Source organism: Macaca nemestrina, chromosome 1 (assembly GCF_043159975.1).
Source record: "Macaca nemestrina isolate mMacNem1 chromosome 1, mMacNem.hap1, whole genome shotgun sequence".
Taxonomy (NCBI): domain Eukaryota; kingdom Metazoa; phylum Chordata; class Mammalia; order Primates; family Cercopithecidae; genus Macaca; species Macaca nemestrina.
Window position 1 is genome coordinate 16,199,270 of NC_092125.1, and position 21,418 is coordinate 16,220,687.

General features: G+C 44.0%; 1 protein-coding gene across 2 annotated transcripts in view; it reads right to left on the reverse strand.

Annotated features, from left to right (window-relative positions):
- Positions 1-4,628: 4,628 nt before the first annotated feature.
- LOC105464124 (nucleoside-triphosphatase, cancer-related) overlaps positions 4,629-21,418 on the reverse strand; it is a 28,665-nt gene continuing 11,875 nt past the window's right edge. For both annotated transcript variants that reach the window (XM_011711796.2, XM_011711797.2), the window contains exons 4-5: positions 12,848-13,057; positions 4,629-4,947 (exon numbers count right to left, since the gene is read on the reverse strand). In XM_011711796.2, the coding sequence (XP_011710098.1) occupies positions 4,879-4,947; positions 12,848-13,057 (279 nt within the window). In that variant the 3' untranslated portion in view covers positions 4,629-4,878. The remainder of the gene's footprint in view (positions 4,948-12,847; positions 13,058-21,418) is intronic.

Genomic DNA, 21,418 nt, shown 5'->3' on the forward strand with positions numbered 1-21,418 from the left:
ATCAGCAATTAATAAAAGTAAGTGTACTCTATAATCAGAGACAGAATGCTATTATTTTCAGGCCAGTACTCCCTAGAGGTGCAAACTGTATTTAATTTAAATGCAGTTGTTTGTCTAATGGGAAGCTGGTAGGGCCTTGCTGCAGTTCTCTGAGGTGGCCAAATTAAACTTGGCTGGCAGCTCCTGTAATCCTCTTGGGCAACTTTACAGCCAAGCCCCAAAGGCTAAACGGCAGGCCTGGAGCTGAGTGTGGCCTCCCCACGGAGGGTGACTCCTTGAGTTCAGTGAGGAAAACCACAGTGCCTGGCAGTGGTCAGCCAGGAGTATGACTGGCCGCTCCTTAGGCATCCAGAAATAGGAAACACAGAAAGCATTCCACAAAAAGAGCTAGAAACCCAGGCTGGAAGGAAATGGCAGCGCAGGCAAGAGGGCAAGAGTACCCTGGGCGCTCCTCCATCCCGTTTCTCTGGGGAGGTTCGTGAGGTGCTTCTTCAACTGTTATTCTGCTCATTGCTTATCCCAGTTCACCGTTCTCTGTGGCATCTTTTTTGGGGAGGAGGGAGGATGAAAGTGACATAGTGTATCTACAACACTAAGGCCACATGAATCAGGTAAGAATGCAGTGACGCTCTGCACGGTCTATGAGAGCGGGCATCTCGAGTATGCATACTGAGGCGCAGATGCACAGACACTCGCATCCGCAGGTGACCGCACCCACAGAGGAAAGGTGGCAGTGTTGGAGTCACCCTAGGATTCTTGGGGGCTGTTTGCCAGCCATCAACAATGCAGCCATACTTCTTTTTCTTTTTTATTGTGGTACACAACTTTTATATTTACAACTCATGAAATTGTTAACTGGTCCTTCATCTAGGCAGCTGTGTATCAATCAGAAAGGACTTCCTGCAAAATGTTATATTGTAAGCCCCCATTTAGAGGCGGCATCCCTAAACTGACAGTTCTTGCTAGAGTTGTTCAAATGTTCTGCCAGTATATAGCTAATGAGTTGTTCAAATGTTCTGCCAGTATATAGCTAATGAGTTATTTTCTATCTCAAGAGTTACTTGGAAGCCGGGCGCGGTGGCTCACGCCTGTAATCCCAGCACTTTTGGAGGCCAAGGCGGGCAAATCACGAGGTCAGGAGTTTGAGACCAGCTTGGCCAACATGGTGAAACCCTGTCTCTACTAAAACTATAAAAAAATTAGCTGGCGTAGTGGCAGGTGCCTGTAATCCCAGCTACTCAGGAGGTTGAGGCAGGAGAATCACTTGAACCCAGGAGGCAGAGGTTGCAGTGAGCCAAGATTGCACCACTGCACTCCAGTTCAAGCGACAGAGTGAGACTCCGTCTCAAAAATAAAATAAGTTATTTGGACACAGATCAAAATGGTTTCTCCTCTAAAGATAATATAAAAACCATAGCACTTGGTTTTATATAAATCACGTGGCCAATTTGGCATTATTGATTCTAAATTCTGCACTATGTGTTGAAATCATCTGGCAAGTAATTTGTTAAAATCATGCGATGCTTCAACTTCTTTGCCCACAAAATGTGCAATGCAATGCCTGTTTACTTAGCCCACCCACCTTCAGCCTCATCAGCCATGCTGTTTTGTTCCAAGTCACTGTGCTACACAAGCATCCGCCACCAGCACACACACAGGTGCAATACACAGACACAACTTTCTACAAACACGGAAATTGGCAGGAAAAGAAGAGGAGCAGGTTTGTTCCACGTTTTCCAGCCACCAGCCTTCCCACCCCCTTGATAACTGGAGGGCTAGTAACTGGGTGCCTGAACTAGCAGCTTTACTAGGATCTCTCCCTGTCTGGGCTGATCATCAGAGATGACACTCTATCCATTGAAAAGACTCGCCCATCTCCCTGAATGTGCTTACCTTCACTCAGAGGTAAGAAGAAACAATTTTTTAAACTATTGTGTGTTAAGCAGCTGGCGGTATGATCTGCTAAGGAGGAAAAGGAAAGAACGATTTAGTAAACCATTCTTCCAATCGGTCCTGAGTCCTCCCATCCGACTTTGTTATTCTAGCTGAGACTCTTCACACAAGCAATATACGTGAATTCTGTGCTTTTCAGAGTGAATTTTTCCTTGAGACTCACATCCAACCATCTGTTAGATATTTTTCTTTGTTTGAATAGGAGGCATTCCAAACCCAGGTATAACAGAAACCCTGACTTCAATCTGCCCTGCCGCCCCCACCCCACCATCCAGCAAGAGCTCCTCACCTCAGCCGTGGCACTGACAGGGAATCCTGGCTATGTGCAGGGAGGGGACGGTCACACGTGGAGTTCTGCCAATGGCACCTCTTCTTCCTTTAAATCTCAGCATGACACTGTTGCTACAGGCTGTGCACGTTTGGCCCTGAGTTGTAGTTATTTGTGAATTCATCTTATCCTTCATTAAATTTCATTGCCTTACGATACAGGGATTGCATCTGACATCTCCATCCGTGCTCCATGATCATTCTGTTTGACTAATACAATAATCATTTCAGGACCTCGCCACAAGACACACTAAACGTTCTTTGGATTCACAGCAATTTATCTGCTAAATGTCAACTCTAAGTCTAGGGGCACAAAATGCACTAAAAACACTAAAGCCTCAAGAAGGACTTGCGGGAGCAATGAAAGAGTGAACTCTGGAGCCACGTAGACGTGGGTTCAAATCCCCTTTGTCACCACTATCACCATGCTCTTGAACGAATCACTTAAACACTCCAAGCTTGTGTCTTTACCATTAAAGGTTAAGTGTGCAGAAGATCCCGCAGCCCCAAGTGCTAGGGGCCACCCTGAATCTGTTCCACACAACTGGATACTTTCAAGTAGGCAGTGACACTCCTACCCCCACATAAGCACAATTGGCTGCAGTGATAAGCCCCTCAGACTAGCTATTTAACTTGGAAATAACCTTCACCAGCTTGCTTTCTCACTTAAGACAAAATCAAAGTCTACAAAACAGACATGACTGAAACACCGAGCTCAAAAGGACAAGCACCAGAAAGAACATGGCCCCGAGCTCAAAAGGACAAGCACCAGAAGGAACATGGCCCCTGCTATTTCAGAGGCATGAAGGGCGGAAACGCAGAACGGCCTCCCGGGGGTGCCAGGAAAGGCTCCGTCTTGATGAAGTCTCACTCCAGCTGGGGCAGACCAGCTCCACCAGGCCTGGGTGCACACTGATGACATTTCCCCAGCCTGCCTCTCTCTCTTGGTTCTCCTGAGGGCTGTGGCGCTTTCAGATTTATGGCCAGGATCAGGTTCCCAGGCCTCTGTGGGAAGCCTCTACCCATCTCAGAGGCCGTGCCCCTCCTGGCCCACTGAGGCATGCAGCCCACACCGGTGTTCAGTAACCCTCCTGTCCTGGTGATGGTGGCTGGAAGTCACAGCCAGCCTGCCAGACTTCCTGAGCTCAGAACTCAGTCTCCCTGAACAGCCCCGCCAGGCAGGGACCACGGAAGGAGATGCCCATTTCCTTCTACTGGGCAAGTAGCCCTTTTTGAGGGATTAGTTCATAATCTATTAGGCCTTCCTGTTGTGGTCCCTTCAAGGCTAGGCAAGTCCAGGTCAAGCTTCACAAAGCTACCTTGGAAGAAAAGCGCTGAGGAAAGACACTGATGGAGGAGCCAGTCTTGGGCTGCACGCCATTTTGGTTTCCATGCGAGTGCCTCTGCCCCATTCACTGTGCCCCAGGCCCAGCCCAGGGCACCTCACCCCCCACATGCCCGACTTGTCCACAGTTAGAGAGAAAGCACACTGCCGCTTATGCCAGTGGGTTTGTAGCCAGTGCTAATTTGTTTTTTAAAATCCTGGAAATTCATAGATCTTCACCAAAAATGACCTAAAAACACTGAACTGTTTATCACTCCAGTACCATCCACCACGTGGAGGGAAGTTTTTATCCTCTATCAATTCTGGGGTTTCGGTGGTCTTTTCTACTTGCCTACTTTATTTTTATAGTACCCCTGTTGTGGGCTAAGCTCCACATTTCTACACCATTATTCCTGAAAAGCCCAGCCCCTGGCACTAGGCACTCTCCGCAGTTGTGTGGAATGGTTGACGGTTTCCTTCCGTGGTTGTGACATCACTCTCCTGAGATGACAGTCACTCCCTGCTTTTCTGGAAGGGAAACTAGGCATAGAAAGATTCAAAATTGCTCCCGAGTAAACTAAGGCAAAGCAGTGCTCTTGTGCAAACCTGTGGGCCTGAGCTCTTGTCATTTGGTCGGCTGAATATCAGATGCTATCAACACTTCTAAAGGTTGTGTATTCCTCCCACACAATGCCTCCTGTCTGAAACCATCAGATTTATTTTTATATTTATTAAGCAGTAAGGAAACGAACAGTAAGAGCTGGCAGAGATAACCTAAAATGGTTTTCTTTTGGAATAATATTTTTTAAAAAATCAAATTAACTGTTATCACTTTAAGTTGCATGAGACTGAAGCTACACCTGGAGAGGAATTTAATTTTCATGACATGCAAAACTGATTAGGCAGTGAACTCTTTCCTCCCCCTTCCCCTGAACACATTTATAAACTTCAACAGGGGCGAATTCCATCTAATACTCTGAAAACCATTTCTCATCTCATAATTTACCCAAATCATGTGCATGACTGCAAGAGGAAATAAACAAGAAATCTTTAAGCATAAATAAGCCACAATGGATTGTTCATCTTGTACAGACAATCCAGCATTAAGGCTAATTTGATCTTTTAAACATTTTATGGAAAACAGCTGTTGAGTTTTCTCTAGAAAAGCCCACAAGGTTCTATAACCCCATAGGCATACAGCCTCGACAGGAGGGCTCCATTGGGCTCCTCTTGAACTGGGCACTCCTTCAAGGGAGGCAGGAACGCACGTGTCTTCACTTCCTGCTGCTCTGCACACACGTCACGATATCTGGCAGAAGGTGGTTTCTGTTTTCCTTGGTGACCTGTGGGAAGAAGCGAGAGAGCAGGCTTCAGAGCTCCTTTCCTCTTCTTCAGTCTTAAAGAAAAGCCTGGAAGGCTGGGAGAGGGTGAGGTATGTTTTGTCACCCAGGGAGGAGGCCCAGCTCCTCAGGAGCACTCAGAAACAGGACAGGTATCACTGAGTCCCAGCATCAGCTTCTGCCAAGTGACAGCTCGAAAAGTCAAAGTGGGTTTGGATCCCAGACAGATTTCAGCCAACCATGGGGAGAGCTGTGAAGTGAGCCCTATGAGGCATACCGGGACAGGTGATGGGCACGCAGGACCGGGCAGGATGCCTGAGCATGACCTGTCCTGAATGGAAGGAACTGAACTGTCGGAGTGAAGTGAGGAGGAGAGCCTGGGAGCCAGCGGGGCCCAGGAGAGCAGCCAGCAGAGCAGCAGCGAAGCACCCAGAATTCTGGGATGCTCAGTCATCTACTCGCCTCTCCACAAACTTCAAGTGCTCATTTGAAAGATGGAGAAGTGGGAAAGCCAGAGAAGTGAGGGTGCCTCCGTAGAGACTGTGACTCAGGCCTCCTGACCACAGTGTGTTCTCCATCACTTACACCATTACCAAAACAAACAAAAGCAACAGAGTTCGCCAGAGTTTTACCCGATGATCTGTTTATTTTTCTTTCACTACCACACCATCCCGAGTGCCCCAGGGTGAAGGAATGGCCATCTCTGCTCCCATCGTGGCGCCTTCCTGCTTGGCCCATATAATATCCATCCACTCCACACACGCTGATTGGGTGGAAGGGCAAGCAGCAGCCAGGCACAGAGATGCGAATAGAGAAGTACCACAGGTAAGGACCCTGACCTCATGGAGCTCGCAGACCAGGACGGGACAGGCATGCACGAGGACAATGAAGGAGTCTCGGGGGGGCAGGCAGGAACAGGGGCGTGTGTGGGGGTCAGGGGCAGGAAAGTCTTCCAGGGCTGCTTATGCCTGGACGTAATTTCAACAGGTGAGCCACGGAGAAGGTTCCTGGTAAGAATGGGGAGTGCATCTGGAAGCCTTCTGAGGTTCAGGGTGGTTGTATCTGAAGAGGGGGCCTGGCATACAGTAGGTGCCAATACATGTCCGAGGAGGAGATGCAGAGCGGACCTCGTCAATTCTGCTTCCTGGTGTCTGCTCACCCTTCTTGGAAGAATGCTCTGATTGTCTTTCGGAGACTGCCCGGTCTAGGAAACTTGCCCCCAGCCAATGAGTGGGCAAGCCAGGCCCTGGCAACCTCTCGGAGATCTGCACCCCAAGAGGAGTGAGCTCACGCAGCCGGAAGCCGATCCCATTTCCACTGGTCCTGGCTGCGTCAATCCCGGGCAGCTCTGGCTCCACTTGAAATGAGGACAGTCAGCTTCTCCTTCGGCTTCACGGGACAGCTCCAAAGCCTGTAAGGCTTTTTGATGCTGTTTTCACTTAAATTAGCCGAAGTCCATTCCTGTTGTTTGCAACCAAGGAATCCACCTGAGGTAGAAAGGAGGCAACACAGAGGTGGGCACCACAGGGACCCTTTTCGTCCACTCTGAGTTCAGCAGTGACTGCAGTAGCTTCTGACCAGCCAGGCTCTGTGAGAGTGGACGGTGACACACAGTTGGAGAATTTGCTCTGGTCTTCCCTCACACAGTACGGTGACTACAGGGCAAATAACAAGGTCGTGTATATTTCAAGATAGCTACAAGAGAAGATTTTGAATGTCATCACCACAAAAAATGATAATATAAAGTGACAGATATGGAAATTACCCTGATTTGATTATTTTACAGTGTATGTATGCATTGAAATATCACACTGTACCCCATAAATATGTACAATTATATCAATTACAAATTAAAAATGAATTTGAAAATTAATGAGCAGAATACAAACACTCCAATATTAATATTTTGATACTCCCTTTGATTTCCCTAAGATTACTTCTGAAAATTATGCAGTAAGATGTTGATGTGAAATTCTCCACAGTATTCAGTTATGATATTCCCTGTATGAGGAAGACACACTCCCAAACGCAAGAACGAGGATCACAGCATCTGCCAGTCTCAGGAGTCTTTGCCTTATGTGAAATTCTAGTCTACTTTTTATTCAACAGCCAGAATTTTGGTTGTAGAAAGTCTTTCCCGAGAGGCTAATTAGAAGAGGGAACTGGGAGCTGGGAACAGGAAAAGGAAATAAAGAACACTGCAGAAAGAAAAAGGTAATCCCAACCATTCTTTTTTTCTGCACTGGAGCCTTAAGAGAAAGAAAGGAAGCTGAGTGAACCTGAACCCCTGCACCTGCCCAGTGGCTGTAGGAGGGCCCTTGGTAAGAATTTATACTGGGCACAGTCAAGATAAGACTGTGAGCTCCATGGGGTCAGAAGCCACATCTCATTCATCCTGTGACCTCCAGATCCAATCCCTTGCTTATTAGGAATGTTGGGGGCCCTTCCCACAGTTTCAAGGAAATGCCTGTGGTTTTGTTTTGCTTTCTTGCACGTAGTTATATACTAAGAGGCATTTCTTCCCCTGCCTGTTTCATCCATGTTTTCAGGTTTGGGGTTGTCAAAGTCAGAACATAAGCAGGACCCAGTACCTCGTATTGCATCTGTGCCCAGCAGATCAGTCAAGTACTATCTCTCGCAGTACCTAGGCCAACCAGATGGGAAGCCAAACTTGTGATATCACCACCTCAACTTCTTCAACAACCAAGAAGCGGGAAGGGGAGACTGAGCAGGGCATACAGCCACTGATCATATCATACAAGTTAGAAGGCAGTGAGGTAGCATGCAAACAGCCTGAAAGACCAGATAATATCCACTCACTGCTGCCAAGAACATGTGCACCCCATGGTCTAAACAAAAGGCTTAGTCATACTATGAAGCTGCCAGCTTGAAAAAGATCTAAAGTTGTTGATAAAATTGTCAATGTTATGACATTAACTAGAAGGCAGCAAAATCAATCAATGACACACTCATTGGGATACAATGGGATAAAGCTCAATGGGATACAATGGTAATAACCTCTTAGAGTTCTGAAAAACAAATTATCGAAGAACCCATAAGTCACCTGCTATGATTTGACTGTGTCCCCCAAATTTCATGTGTTGGAAACTTAACCCCCATGCAAATAGAGGTGGGGCCTTTAAAGGGTGATTAGGTCCTGGGGGCATTCCCCCATGAATGAGGCAATCCCTCATGAATGGATTAATGCCATTACAGTGGGAGGGAGGGAGTTATGGCAGGACTGGGTTACTGATAAAACGATGTCTGGTTCTCCCTCTCTTTTGTTCATTGCTAGAACTCCAGTGAATAGAACAGTACCTGACATACAGTGGGTGCTCAATATCTACCGAATAGATGAATAAAAATACTCCATCACCAATTTCTTCTACTGATGCTTTACTAGGTAATAGGAGGTGCCAAAGGTTGTATCAGTGAGATTTTATTTTCCTTCTTAGGTACTGTTCTTTCTTTTCTTTTTTTCAGCTATTTTTTTTTTAACACATGAGAGAATGTTATAGTTTTGCCTCAACTGTCAAACATAATTCTTGAAAACTCAACAGAGGAAGAAAAGCCCACTACACTCACTCACAGTTTTACTCTTCCCATTGTTCTTTTTTCCTTCCTGATGTTCCAGGTCTCCTTTTACCATTTCCTTTCTGATAAGAGAACTTCCTTTGGCCATTCTTTTAGAGCGGTTCTATTACAACAAATTCCCTTAGTTTTCCTTCATCTGTGAATGTCTTATAGAATTAAGAGTCGACAGTTGCTTCAACACTTGGAAAATGTTGTACCACCTCCTTCTGGCCTTCGTGGTTTCTCCTGAGAAATCTGCTGTCACTCATATTGTTTTTACCCTATAGGTAAGGTACTGCTTTCCTTTCACTGCTTTCAAGACTTTAATTTTCAGAAGTTTGACTATGGTATGTCTTGGCATGAATTTGAGTTTATCCTCTTGGGGTTCACTGAAAATGTAGGTTTATGTCTTTTGCCAAATATGACAAAAATGCAGCCATTACTTCTTCAAACACTTTTTCAGCCCCACACTCCTCTCCTGGTGCTACAATGACGTGAATGTCACGCCTTTTGTTATAGTCCCACAGGTCCCAGAAACTGTTAATTTTGTTCATTTTTTTTTCTTTTAAGTCTGCTCTTTGTCAGGTAATTTCTATTGTTCTACCTTCAAGTTCACTGATTCTTTCTTCTGCCATCTCTATTCTGCTGATGAGCCCAATCAGTGACTTTTTTATTTGGCTATTGTATTTTATAGTTCTAAAATTTTCACTTGATTCTTCTATCTTCTAGGTTTTTGCTGAAACTTTCCAGTTCTTTGCTGAGACTATTTTACATTTGTTTCATGTGTATCTGTATGTATCTGTAATTTTATGAAGCATTTTTTATGATGGCTGTTTTCAAATCCTTGCCCTATAATTCCACTATCTGAGTCATCTTGCTGTTGAGATCTATTGATGCCCTTTTCTCACTCAGGTTTAGGTATTCCTGATCCTTGGCATGACAAATGATTTTCAGTTGTGTCTGTTGTGTTGTTTCTTAGGTCCTTAGGTTGCTAGTCAGTCAGACTTTTTCTCCTCACCTTTCAGGTCTTCTTATGCTTGTATTATAAATAACATCCAAGGTTTCTGGCTGCAATTAGCAGGAAAAATAAACACAAGTGTGTCTACTCCATCTTGTCTAACACTGGAAGAGTTTTCAGGTGTTTTTGGAAAGTACTCTGTTCACCCAACGTTATGAAGAATAAGTCTAGATATTACTAATTCGCGTAGAATATTTCCCCCATATCATGAGCTCAGTCTTATCTTCACACTATGCACATTCTTTGGAAACTACTCTGTTCACCCAACATTATGAAGAATAAGTCTAGATAATATTACTAATTTGTTTGGTATATTTCCCCCTGAGCTCAGTCTCATCTTCACACTACGCATGTTCAGCTGGTGGCAAGGGGAGGCTGCCTCTGACCCCTTTTCATAGCTCATTTTCTTACCTGGAATGTTCTCCCTTCTTTTTCCCATTTCCTCCTTCAAGAGCCCACTCAAGAACCCCTTCCTTTGGACACCTCTCCCCACTACCACTGCTCACACAGATCTCTCCCTTCCCTGCCCCTGGATTTTGATTGCCCCATGGTCTGTTTCTCTTGAGGGCAGAGATCATGCCTCACATGTGCCTAAACCATGGACTAAGTACTGAATGTGAAGGCCACTCTCAAAAATGGATTCGGATACTTTATCGCATGTATGTGAGCAATGGAAAGAACCCAAAAATATATCTAATCCAACTCCTAAGTTTGCAGATAAAGAAAATGAGGTTCTTGGCCAGGCACAGTGACTCATTCCTGTAATCCCAATACTTTGGGAGGCTGAGGCAGGTGGATTGTTTCAGCTCATGAATTTGAGATCACCCTGGGCCACATGGTGAAACCTTATCTCTACAAAAAATGCAAAAATGAGCCAGGTGTGGTGGCACATGCCTGTAGTCCCAGCTTTTTGGGAAGGTGAGGTGGAGGATGGCTTCAGCCTAAGAGGCAGAGGATGCTGCGAGCCAAGAGCATGCAGCGAGCCAAGAGCATGCCACTGCACTCCAGCACGGGCGACAGAGACTAACCTTGTCTCAGAAAAAAAGAAAATGAGGTTCTTGATTTATAAAACTGGAAAAGGCCAGGCACAGTAGCTCACACCTGTAATCCAGCACAGATTACTCTGGGCAACAGAGCAAGACTCTGTCCCTCTCCCTTAAAAAAATAAGCTATAAAAAATATTAAAAAATATTAAAACTGGAACAGAAGGACCACACAAACCCCAAAGCAACAAAAAAATAACAGGGTATGTCAGCCCCTATCTCTTACTTAATTAACTCAAAGCTAATTGTTTTATTTACAGATCATTAGAAGCAATGTTTATCTTGCCTGGAGAATAATTTTGAGTCTCAGAGAGAGGAAGAAATGTGGTATGATCCTAAGACACAAAGTTTATTTCTGGGCATCACATTCAGCTCCCTTCAATCCCTCTTTAGGACTGTTAGGTGAGATTAGTTTGTAGAGCTAGCCAATCCCTGGAGTCTAACATTAGCAATTTCCTGGTCTTCCAGCCTAGAAGCTATCTGACCTGAAAACTAATTTTCTTTCATGATCTTTCATTGCCTCGATTTCCACGGAAACTCTATAATCACAACCAAAAATGTAAAGTAAAAGAAGACGACATGAAACTCTGAAGAACCCCACACTTTTCAGGGCTCTCAAATGCCACCTCCTTGAAGAGACTTTCCCTGATCACCCTTGCTACTCCTGCCCCCAACTACCACATTGCCTGGTTTCTTTATTTTTGCCTTTATCAGTATCTGAAATTGCTTAACTTGTCTGTTCACATTTTTGGTATCCAGCTCCTCCACTCAAATGTAAGCTCCATGAGAGGAGGGACCTGGTCAGTCTCGTTCACCACAGTATCCCAAGACTTAGAATGACACCTAGCACATAGTAGATGCTCAATCGCTATTGACCAAATGAATGAATAAATAAATAAATGAAGAAGTGCACATATTTTTCCAAGTCTGGCTGGTCTAACCTTAATGGCTGTTTACCGCCACACTCCAGGATTCTTTGGTGGCAACATGTGGATACCGCCACTTGGGCCAGTGGGCCAAGGTGACATTTTACTCAGTGATGAAAATGATCATGATGGAAGGTGCTCCCAGGTACTCACTCTCCACTCCCCCTGATAGGAGTGGCCCTGCCTGCCTGACTTGTTCACTTGGCACTTGCAGGGCCAGGGAGCTTTTCAACTGGGGGTGGGGAGTGAGGCGTGTGAGCAGAGCTCAGCCAAGAGCACAGTTATCATTGACTCAAAGAAACTAAGGGCAGGGGTGGGGGAGAGGCAGTATCTGACTGAGAGGAAAACAGAGAGACAACAGGGAAGGAAAGGCAAGAATTTCAATAAAGTGCCAGCAATGCCATGAGTCCCTTACGACTGGCCCAGACACTGCCACTGGTTAACAAGCCCTAGCCCCTCATCTCTCACATGTGGTCTATAGCAGTGCTTCTCAAAGTGCAGGAGACCTAAAAACCACGGGAGAACTTGCCAAGAGAGATCATGGGGCCATCCCCCGGAGTGTGACTCCTTGGACCAGGGCAAGGCCCACTCCCTGGTGATGCCTGTGCTGCCATTCTGCAAGCCTCACATTGAGTAGCAGACCCTACAGCTGCACTGGCGAACGCAGCAGCCACACGAGGCCACAGAGCACCTTACATGTGGTCAGAGTGACTGAGAAACCGAAAGTTTAATTCAATTTAAATTTGATTATTAAATGATTAAATAAATAATTCAATTTAAATGTGATTAAATTTAAAGAGCCAGATGTGGCTAGTCGCTACTGTTCTAGGCAATGTAGAGAGTACATTTCCCTCACTACGGGAAGTTCAACTGGACGGTGCTGCTCTTCAGCACCTGGAAGCTGTGCCTCCAAACGCATCCACAGCCTCTTCTCCCCACAAGCAGAAGTGGGTCAGCTTTAAAAGGGAAACCTTTAAAACAAAAAAATTTGCCTCTGTATCCCAACCTGGCCTTTTAATCTGAGAAGAAATACGCTTAGAACAAGTACCTTAGCTCAGGCAGTTCTGATGCCAGAGAGGTCCTAGTGTCTGGTGGGGGAGATGAAAGAAAAAAGCACAGAATAACTGCGACCGTCAGGAGGCTCTCCCATAAGCGAGTCTGGTTTTTTATCAAGTAGAGGTATAATTTAAGTTCTATACATTTCTAGAAAATTAGACTCACCTATATTTCTGCATGGAAGGGTAAAAATGGTAACTCAAAACCAAAGATATATTTTAGAGCCATCTGCTATTTTAGATCATCTGCTCCATTTCCACAGGTTATGGAGGACTGGCTGTACTCACATTAAACACCTTCACGTCCTTTCTGTTTCGGATTTCTTCTACAAGAGCCAGTGGCTTTCCTTTAGGAACTGGGATTGTGCCAAGGATTATAGTCCCTGGGGTAGACAGCGTCTGACGCACAGCTTGAATGAAAGGCTGACTGAAGAGCTCCATCTTCCCAATCTCGTCGATGACACACACTCTTTGCCCTGGACCACTGCTGCAGTCAGCCTGAGAATGACAAAAGACTTTCACTGGGACACCAGAGTCACATTAACCAAAGGGCCCAAGGGTCCCACTCCCCAGTCACTCACCAACAAGGTAAAAAAGACAGAAACCTTTTTACTGGATTTCAAAAAGTGACGTAGCATCCCACAGATCACCCTGGTACTGTGAGGGAGGAGACTGCACAAGGGGGAGTCCCAGGAGCTGGGAATCATTAGGACTCTTGGCGGCTGGCAGCCACGCCTGCTACCAGTGGGATGTTCAAGGAAGTAATGGACGTAAATTGGAATAAAGTCATGAGAAAAAGAATCTGAGATCTAAAGGATGCAATTGTACTTACCTTTTTTTCCCCTTTAGCCAAGACTCATTTCCTTTTAATTTTCACTTGTTTCCAACAATGCTTATGGACCAGATCACGAAATACACAAGCATCTAGCCAGAGCAGTTATCAGCCCCCCAGCATGTAGGGAATCTCATATGGCTCACAATGGAAAAAAGAGGCCATTATTATCACGAAAGGCTCCCATGCTTGCTGTCTCATTTCTTTTAAATCGAGGTATTTGGGTGCCACCTATTTTCTGGTTGTACATAAAGTTTGGTCTCTGTCTTGGATCCCCTCTCCCGAATCACTCACTCTGGGGGAAGAGACATGTTATGCTGTGAGGATACTCAGGCAGCTGACGGTGAGGTCCATGTGGTGAGGCACTGAGGCCTCAGACCAACAGCCAAGAGGAAATAAACCTACCAGCAACCACATGAGCAAGTTTAGAGGCAGGGCCCTCCTAGTCAAGCCTCAGATGACCACAGCCCCAGCCAACAGCTTGCCTGTAACCTCAGAACCCCAGCTAAGCTGTACATGGATTCCTGATCCTCAGATACTGTGTACAATAATGCGCTTGTCATTTTAAGCTGCTAAATTTTGAAATAACTTGTTCCATAGCAACATATAACTAATACACATGTCCTCTATAGAAAGCCTTCCTAAAGAAAGCTGATAGGACTTTGGTTGATTCTTCCCTGGGAGGGACACAACAGGACATAATAAACATAATAAACACTTCAATGAATGGTGAATGACAAATACACCTTATATATGTTTGTATGCATGATTATTTTGAAAACTGTATGTAAAGCTGATTTACAAAGTACTCTTCACTACAGTTCTGATTCCTTAAACGATGACAGCAATACAGTCCCAGAGGGCACATATGAGTTAAGCTAGATTTTGTTCAAATTCCAAAAGCCTAAGGAGCGTATGGTACAGTGTGGCTGGTGGTAGCGATCAGTGGCAACCAGGGACAGCCAGTGACAGACGGGGCTGCGGGCCCAGATCCTAAAAGCCTTCCATGGCACACACAGAGGTGGGAATCTTCTCCCACAGCCGAAAGAGTCTAAGCCAGGGAGGATCACAAGTTGTGCTAGAAAGACTGCTGGCTGTGGAGTCAGAAACACATGTTAGACTCCTTTTGGAATACACAATATAAGACAGTGGGTGTCTAAACCCCAGTTGTGATTGCACACAAGCAGTAGAGCAGTGTTTTTCAGACTTTTAAGTAAGCGGTAGTCTATTTTCCTACTGCATATTGTACGCTTATGAAATATTTTTCCACTCATTTTATTAGCTAAAAGATCAAGAAGGAGTCCACTGTAATCACCCAAGAGAGGTCTGAACAATCTCCACACTTCCGTGTTTCCGACACGCTTCATTTTTGCCTCTCTATTAAGTTTATCTGTACACATGCCTGGTCTCCCCACTTAGGGCAGGTACATGGTTGTCCTCATCTGCATCCTCCCTGAGGAACTCACCAATGTCCCAGAGCTGAGAAGTGGGGAGCGGAAGGGGCAATGTCAGCCTCCACTGGTGGGGTCGGGGGGAAGGGCAGAGCATCTATGAAGTAAGTCACTACTTATTCCAAGTTTTTCCTCCAAAAACGAAAGCCATATTTGTAAGAAACAAAAGAGCGATCAACCACCCGTCTATGATAATAAAAACAGACAACTGTACAGGAAGGTTTCTGTCTTCCTGGGAGCATGCGACTCCAACTGACCTGACTGTTCTCAAGTACTGTGGACATTTTGTTGCCCCCAGAGATGATGAGTAATTGTGGACGTCATTCCTCTGGAGGCTATCATCTAAAAGCCAAAATAAAACTTATTCTGGCACCTCAAAATGACAGTTTTGGAAGGTGCCAAATCAGACAAGAAGTGATATGAATGTGTGTATACATGCACATGTATTTATTTGACTATATACATGAGGGTAGTAAAATGCACGTGGCCGTGTGTACATACACACGTACAGGTAGAAAGTGCATGGCTCTTCAACAACCAGCCTTCCTGCAATTCTCTAGAACATTCACTAGTGAAAGCTCACTGACATTTATTTAAGTTTCAGCACAAAAGTATTTGGACTCACATGCATACATGACTTTCTACCAACTGGACATTGTCATTTGAAAACCTTAGCCTACATAAAATCCTCAATCTCTCCAGAATTAGGGAGTTTTATAATCCAGGAACTTCAGGAATCTCAAAAATAAATCTGTGATTTTTAATTAAAAATGCAAGCTATTCATATTCAATTGAGAGAAAGATGTCAGATGCTGGGCTACTCTGAAGCACGTAGACACTCAGCTTGCTTTTCTAAATAGTACAAGATCATACACTCAAGGTCTTAAAAAAAGAACCACCATAGTGTTTAACATGGTTTTATTTCTATATAAATTCAAGCAACTTTAAAGGGAAACAAAGAAATAAGTAAGTAAACATTCACCCCCTTTCCATTGTTCTAAATTGACAGAGACGCAGACTTAGAACAATAGGGGCCCAGGTTCGAAGATGGTCAGGAACCCCTCCCCAACCCCCGGTGTGGGGAGAGTCCTCATGAGCTCCCAGAGAAACTCCACCTGCAGCTGCTGGAGTAAGGAGTGTGTAAAAACTGTGGGTGGCTCTCAGCCACGTGGTCATCATCACGATGTACACACCATCTGGGGTGTACACACCATCTGGGGAGCACCCTTTCCTCCCCTCACAGCCTCTCCTCAGAGGGCAACCCAGGCAGCATTGCTTCCTAGGACCACACCTCAGTCCTATGTAACACACTAGCCTTCCTGGCTGCACCCCTCACAGGCTTCCACTTCAGCTGATTATACATGTTCAGTCACGAAGCGCACTTTTAGTTCTCCTGTTCCGGGAGAGAAGCTATTTCCTTAGATAGAGTCCTAAAATTGACCAGCCAGGGATCAGAGAAGCTACGAATAATTTTATAACTTTGGTTACACTCAGCTAGTTTGCTTTCCAGAAAGATTAGAGCAACAAATATCTTCGTACCAGTTATATCAGAGACCTGAAAAGAGTGTGATTTTTTTGAGTCCTTTGTTTATTTTTATATATACTTTTAAAAATACAAAGAACATATAAATATAAAATAATTTCATTTAACCAAAATGCCAAACTGAGAGCAAGCTAATCAAAGTGGTCTTTGCCTTATTCTGAATTATTTGCATAATAGATATTTCTAGTGGTATTAATGTTAATTTTAGGAGGACTGTTTGGACTGTTTTATTTTAATATCAGACACACAGACTAGCTCCTGAGCTCACCCATCTGGGATGGCAAGTACGGAAAGTCATGAAAGTGAATTAGAAGTGTCTGTCAGAAGGTAGGCAGCAAAACTGCAGCCCTTCCCCCAAACAGCAGCAAGTTGTGGGGAAGCAGAAAGGCAAATGGTGGTAACAGCAGCCATCTCTCAGTCAGCCCACAATTCCTCACCCACTGAAGTCATTAGCAAAAAGTACAGGGCTCCGATCATATTTTATGTGTGTTTATTCCAAGCCTTCAAGTTTCATAATCCCTTTGCTGTCTGGTGGCATATGGACTGTGAGTCTCCAGGGCACAGCCAGGTCAAGCTGTCTAGACTGCCCAGTGGTGCCTGATAGCCTGGCCCTTCCCCAGTCAGGCATACTCTGGGCAGAAGCTGCTCCCCCGGACATGCCAGAGATCCTCACCCCGGCGCACAGACAGACTAGCTCTGAGGCTCTTCCTGGATGTCCTAAATGGCCTCTCGGGACTCAAACGGGCTTACCCACATGGTCACCTGACCAAAGAGTGCTTGAATAGTGCCCATGAGGTTTTCCAAGCTATCTTCAGACTGAAATGACACCTACTGGTTGACAGTCAGTCTAGTGAGACGGAGAGCCCAGTACTCCTTGTCCTCCTCATGCTCTGAGCACTTGGTACTGGCCCAGACATTTGGGCTCCTGGGACTCCATGACAGATTATGACACCACTCTGGCCCCCAGCTCCCTGGCAAACACAAACCCAATTGTGATAGGAGGCTCCTCTCAAGGTACTGCCATCCATCACCTCAATTAACTCCTCAAGAAGACAATCACAGCTATTGCTCTGTTGAGCACCTCCTAGAAGCCAGGGACCAAGGCACTTTACAAGCATTACATTCGTCCTCTCAGCAACTTCACATAGCAGGTAACAGCATCTGTTTCACAGATGAGGAAATGAAATGAGGCATTAAGGGATTTACTCAAAAATCACTGAGAGCACAGTGACAGAGCTGGCGTCAAACCAGAGATCACCTGACTTGAAAGCTCTCTTCCACGCCCTGTGTGCAATACGCTTCCACACTTTCATTCTGAAATAAAGAACAGCATCTAGGAAATTGACCTAACCCTGGAGAAACTGCTTTCCCCTCCAATAAGAAGGAATAGCACTCTGGTGTTCAGGGATCTACAGAGGCATATGCACAAAACCTCAATTTATTTGGAGTAATCATATTGCTCTAAATTACTCAAAAAGAACTCATATTTTGGGCCTGAGAATAACATCACCAAAATCATTTCATCAAGTATGGATAGCGAATGGCCCACAGCAGAAGGCAGATATGATAGAAAGTAAAAGGACTTCTCTCCTCTACCAGGAGCACATCCCCGTGCAGACGGTGGAAGAGCTATGACCGGGTATCCTGATATGTCCACCTTCCTGCCATTTCTTTATCACCTGACAGTGTTTACAAAAACCAAATTTAAAAACAAAAATTCACTTGCTTAGTAAAAATTTTCATCAATATGTAAGCTTTCGGTAAATGTTTGGTATTTCTGATACCTGATATCCTTTTCATTAGAAACTGCCTAGAGGAGAAAGAACTGATTGTTTTTGTTATAATAAAATGGTGATGGCTTTTCTAATGGGGAGGTAACCAGATACAAATAGAGAGAAGTACAGCTTAGAGTGGAAAAATGCTCAGCCATTATGGCTTTTTTTTAGTTCAGCTTCAATGTATAGTAATTTTATGTTTGTTAATTACTGCTCACCTTGCTGGAGAAAGTATTTCAAAAGAGAGTAGTTAAATTTGCTTGCCAATTAAGGCCTCAAGAGAAAATTATTTTTATCTTAAGATGATCTAATAAAGTTTAGATAAAATTAGAATTGGCTAGGGGCAATCTGATGAGGAGGATGTGCGTGGTCTCACACTATCTCCCCACTCACTGCTCATTAGTGTCAAAGAAAAAAATAGTAACTATACAGTGGAGAAATAGGACAATTCCTTGATCAGGTAATCAAAATTAGTATCACTAAACATCACATGCCTCCAGATGAGCTACTCGAGAAGGACGCGTCACCACTTATGGAGTATTCCAGCTGAATCTGGTCACGAGGGAACATCAGAAAAACTCCAAAAGAGAAATGTTCTATTAAATTGGAACTACATTTTTTTTTTTTTTTTTTTTGAGACGGAGTCATGCTCTGTCGCCCAGGCTGGAGTGCAGTGGCCGGATCTCAGCTCACTGCAAGCTCCGCCTCCCGGGTTCACACCATTCTCCTGCCTCAGCCTCCCAAGTAGCTGGGACTACAGGCGCCCGCCACTTCGCCCGGCTAGTTTTTTGTATTTTTTAGTAGAGACGGGGTTTCACCGTGTTAGCCAGGATGGTCTCGATCTCCTGACCTCGTGATCCGCCCATCTCGGCCTCCCAAAGTGCTGGGATTACAGGCTTGAGCCACCGCGCCCGGCCTGGAACTACATTCTTTACAAATGTCAGTGTCCTAGAAGACAAAGAATGACTGTGGAAAGGTTCCAGATTAACAGAGGTTATGGAGATGTGACAACTAAGTGTAACATCTGACAATAGACTGGACGTTGAACTGGAGGAAAAGAAATATTACAAAGAATATTAAGTCAACTGATGAAAATAAAACACTAATGACAGATTAAAGTATTTTTTCAATGTAAGATTTACAGAGGTTGGTAACTGTATTGATTATGTAAAAGCATATCCTTATTTTTAGGAAAAATATACTGAACATTTAGGAGTAAAGTACCTTGATGATTGCAACATATTCTCAAATAGTCGCCCCCTTCCAGCTTATGTATTTATACACACACACACACACACACACACACTCACACACACACAGAGAGAGAGAGAGAGAATAAGCAAACAAGGCAAATGATAAACATAGGTGACTCTGGATAATGAGAGTATACAGGTGTTCTTGCACTATTCTTACTCTTACAACTTTCTCTAAGAGTAAAATTTTATCCAAATGAACTTAAAAAAATTATCAGTACAAAAAAAGAAAACACACATATATGTACTTTCTCAGTACCAGATTCAAGAAAACAACTAACTCACCCCGTATGAACTTCCTCCTAATGGAGTGTGGTTTTACACTGATATGCATGGGAGGCGAGAGAGAAGGAAGTGCTGGAAATGGGACAAAGTGAGTGAGGAAAAGGGAAAACGGCAACAGCTGACACAAACTCAACCCCAGTCCAGCTTAAGGGACATGCGACTTAAGAAGCATGCAACTTTTCTGTATTTCTTGAGAGTAGGCTGCAAGAAGAAAGACATGAAGGTGTCATAACCCAGGGCAAAAGCCTGCTTAGCGTCTAAATCCACAGAATCTCACCAACAATCAGAAATAATAAAGTCTCAGTCTCTGCTCAATAGAAATTATGAAGATTTGCCATGACGTATCTTGCAAAATGAACTGCAGAGTCAACCTCATACTGAATTTTCACTTCATTTTCCTAAGCTGATTCACTGTAGGAATGTCCTTACTGACAATTTAAAAACTGATTTTCTGTTTGCATCAGATAGCTTTTAATTTCCCTGGCTGATCCTGCATTATGGACTTGTAATACATGAGGTAGAGAAACAGAAGCTGAGGGAGAACAAAGAATCAAATGCCACATTTGCTAACGGCAATGACGGAAATTCTAGCAATGCTGAGGCGCTTGTCAATCTTTCAAGAATAGATCCTGACTAGAACTTGGTTTTTCTGCATTCTTTCTAAAGCCAAGTGGCCTGAAACACTATGGAACACTTCCAGGTCAAGAGTCTAAAAAAACAAAAACAAACACAAAATACTTTTCCCTAGACAGGAGTCCTCTCACCTTCAAAGGAAGTTTCTAAGATTTTCCAAAGCAGAGTCTATTTCAGAATCAAAAGTAGATCCTGCTCTCAAAAACAATATACTTTAAAGCCTTATTTTAATCAAAACAGGAAAATACAAGGCTCAAACTATGTTGATTTTCCCTGGATGTTCTGATTTTAGCTTACTCTTCCTTTCACAGATCTTTGTAAAAGATGACACTGTTCGCCTGGAAAACAGGGCTCTGAGTAGATGTCCTTTGCTCTTTAAAACATTATAATCTATTGTCTCCATTTTGTGTGAGTAGGAGATATGTTGGAAATCAATAAAATGGTACATCTTACATTGCATCAAATTTTAATAAAGCATTCAGGGTAGCTGTCAAAAAGGCCATTATGAAAAAGGCCAGCATTATCTTATCAGCCTTTATCATTAGAAAACAGAAAAAAAAAATCCTAATTCCAGTCGCACCAGAAAATAGGAAGGCCCTATGAATAACCTCACCAATAAAAATTTTAAAGAAATAAATGGAGAAAGAGAAACATATTTTTGGCTGTGGAGAATTAAGATTATCTGAAAAATTAAGATACCCGTTATGTCAAAATAGCTATAGTTCCGATCACTCCATATGACACTTTTTTTTTGATGGATAATAAAGTCTTGATTCTATAGTTCGCTCCAGCTCTACCACTTATGCAATCAGTGTGTCCCTGGGCAAGTAACTTTCCATTCTATGCCTCAGTTTCCTCATCTGTAAAATAGGAATATAATGATAGTGTTCTGAGGATTAAATGAGTTCACGCCTGGCACGTAGTTTGCACTCAATAATAGCTTACTACTACTAGTGCCACCATTATTACAGTTTCTGAACAAGGCCATTTTTTGAAGAAGAAAAATAAAAACGATTACCATGGTAATTAAAATACTATGGTACTGATGCAAGGATCAAACAGATCAATGGAAGAGAACAGATAACTC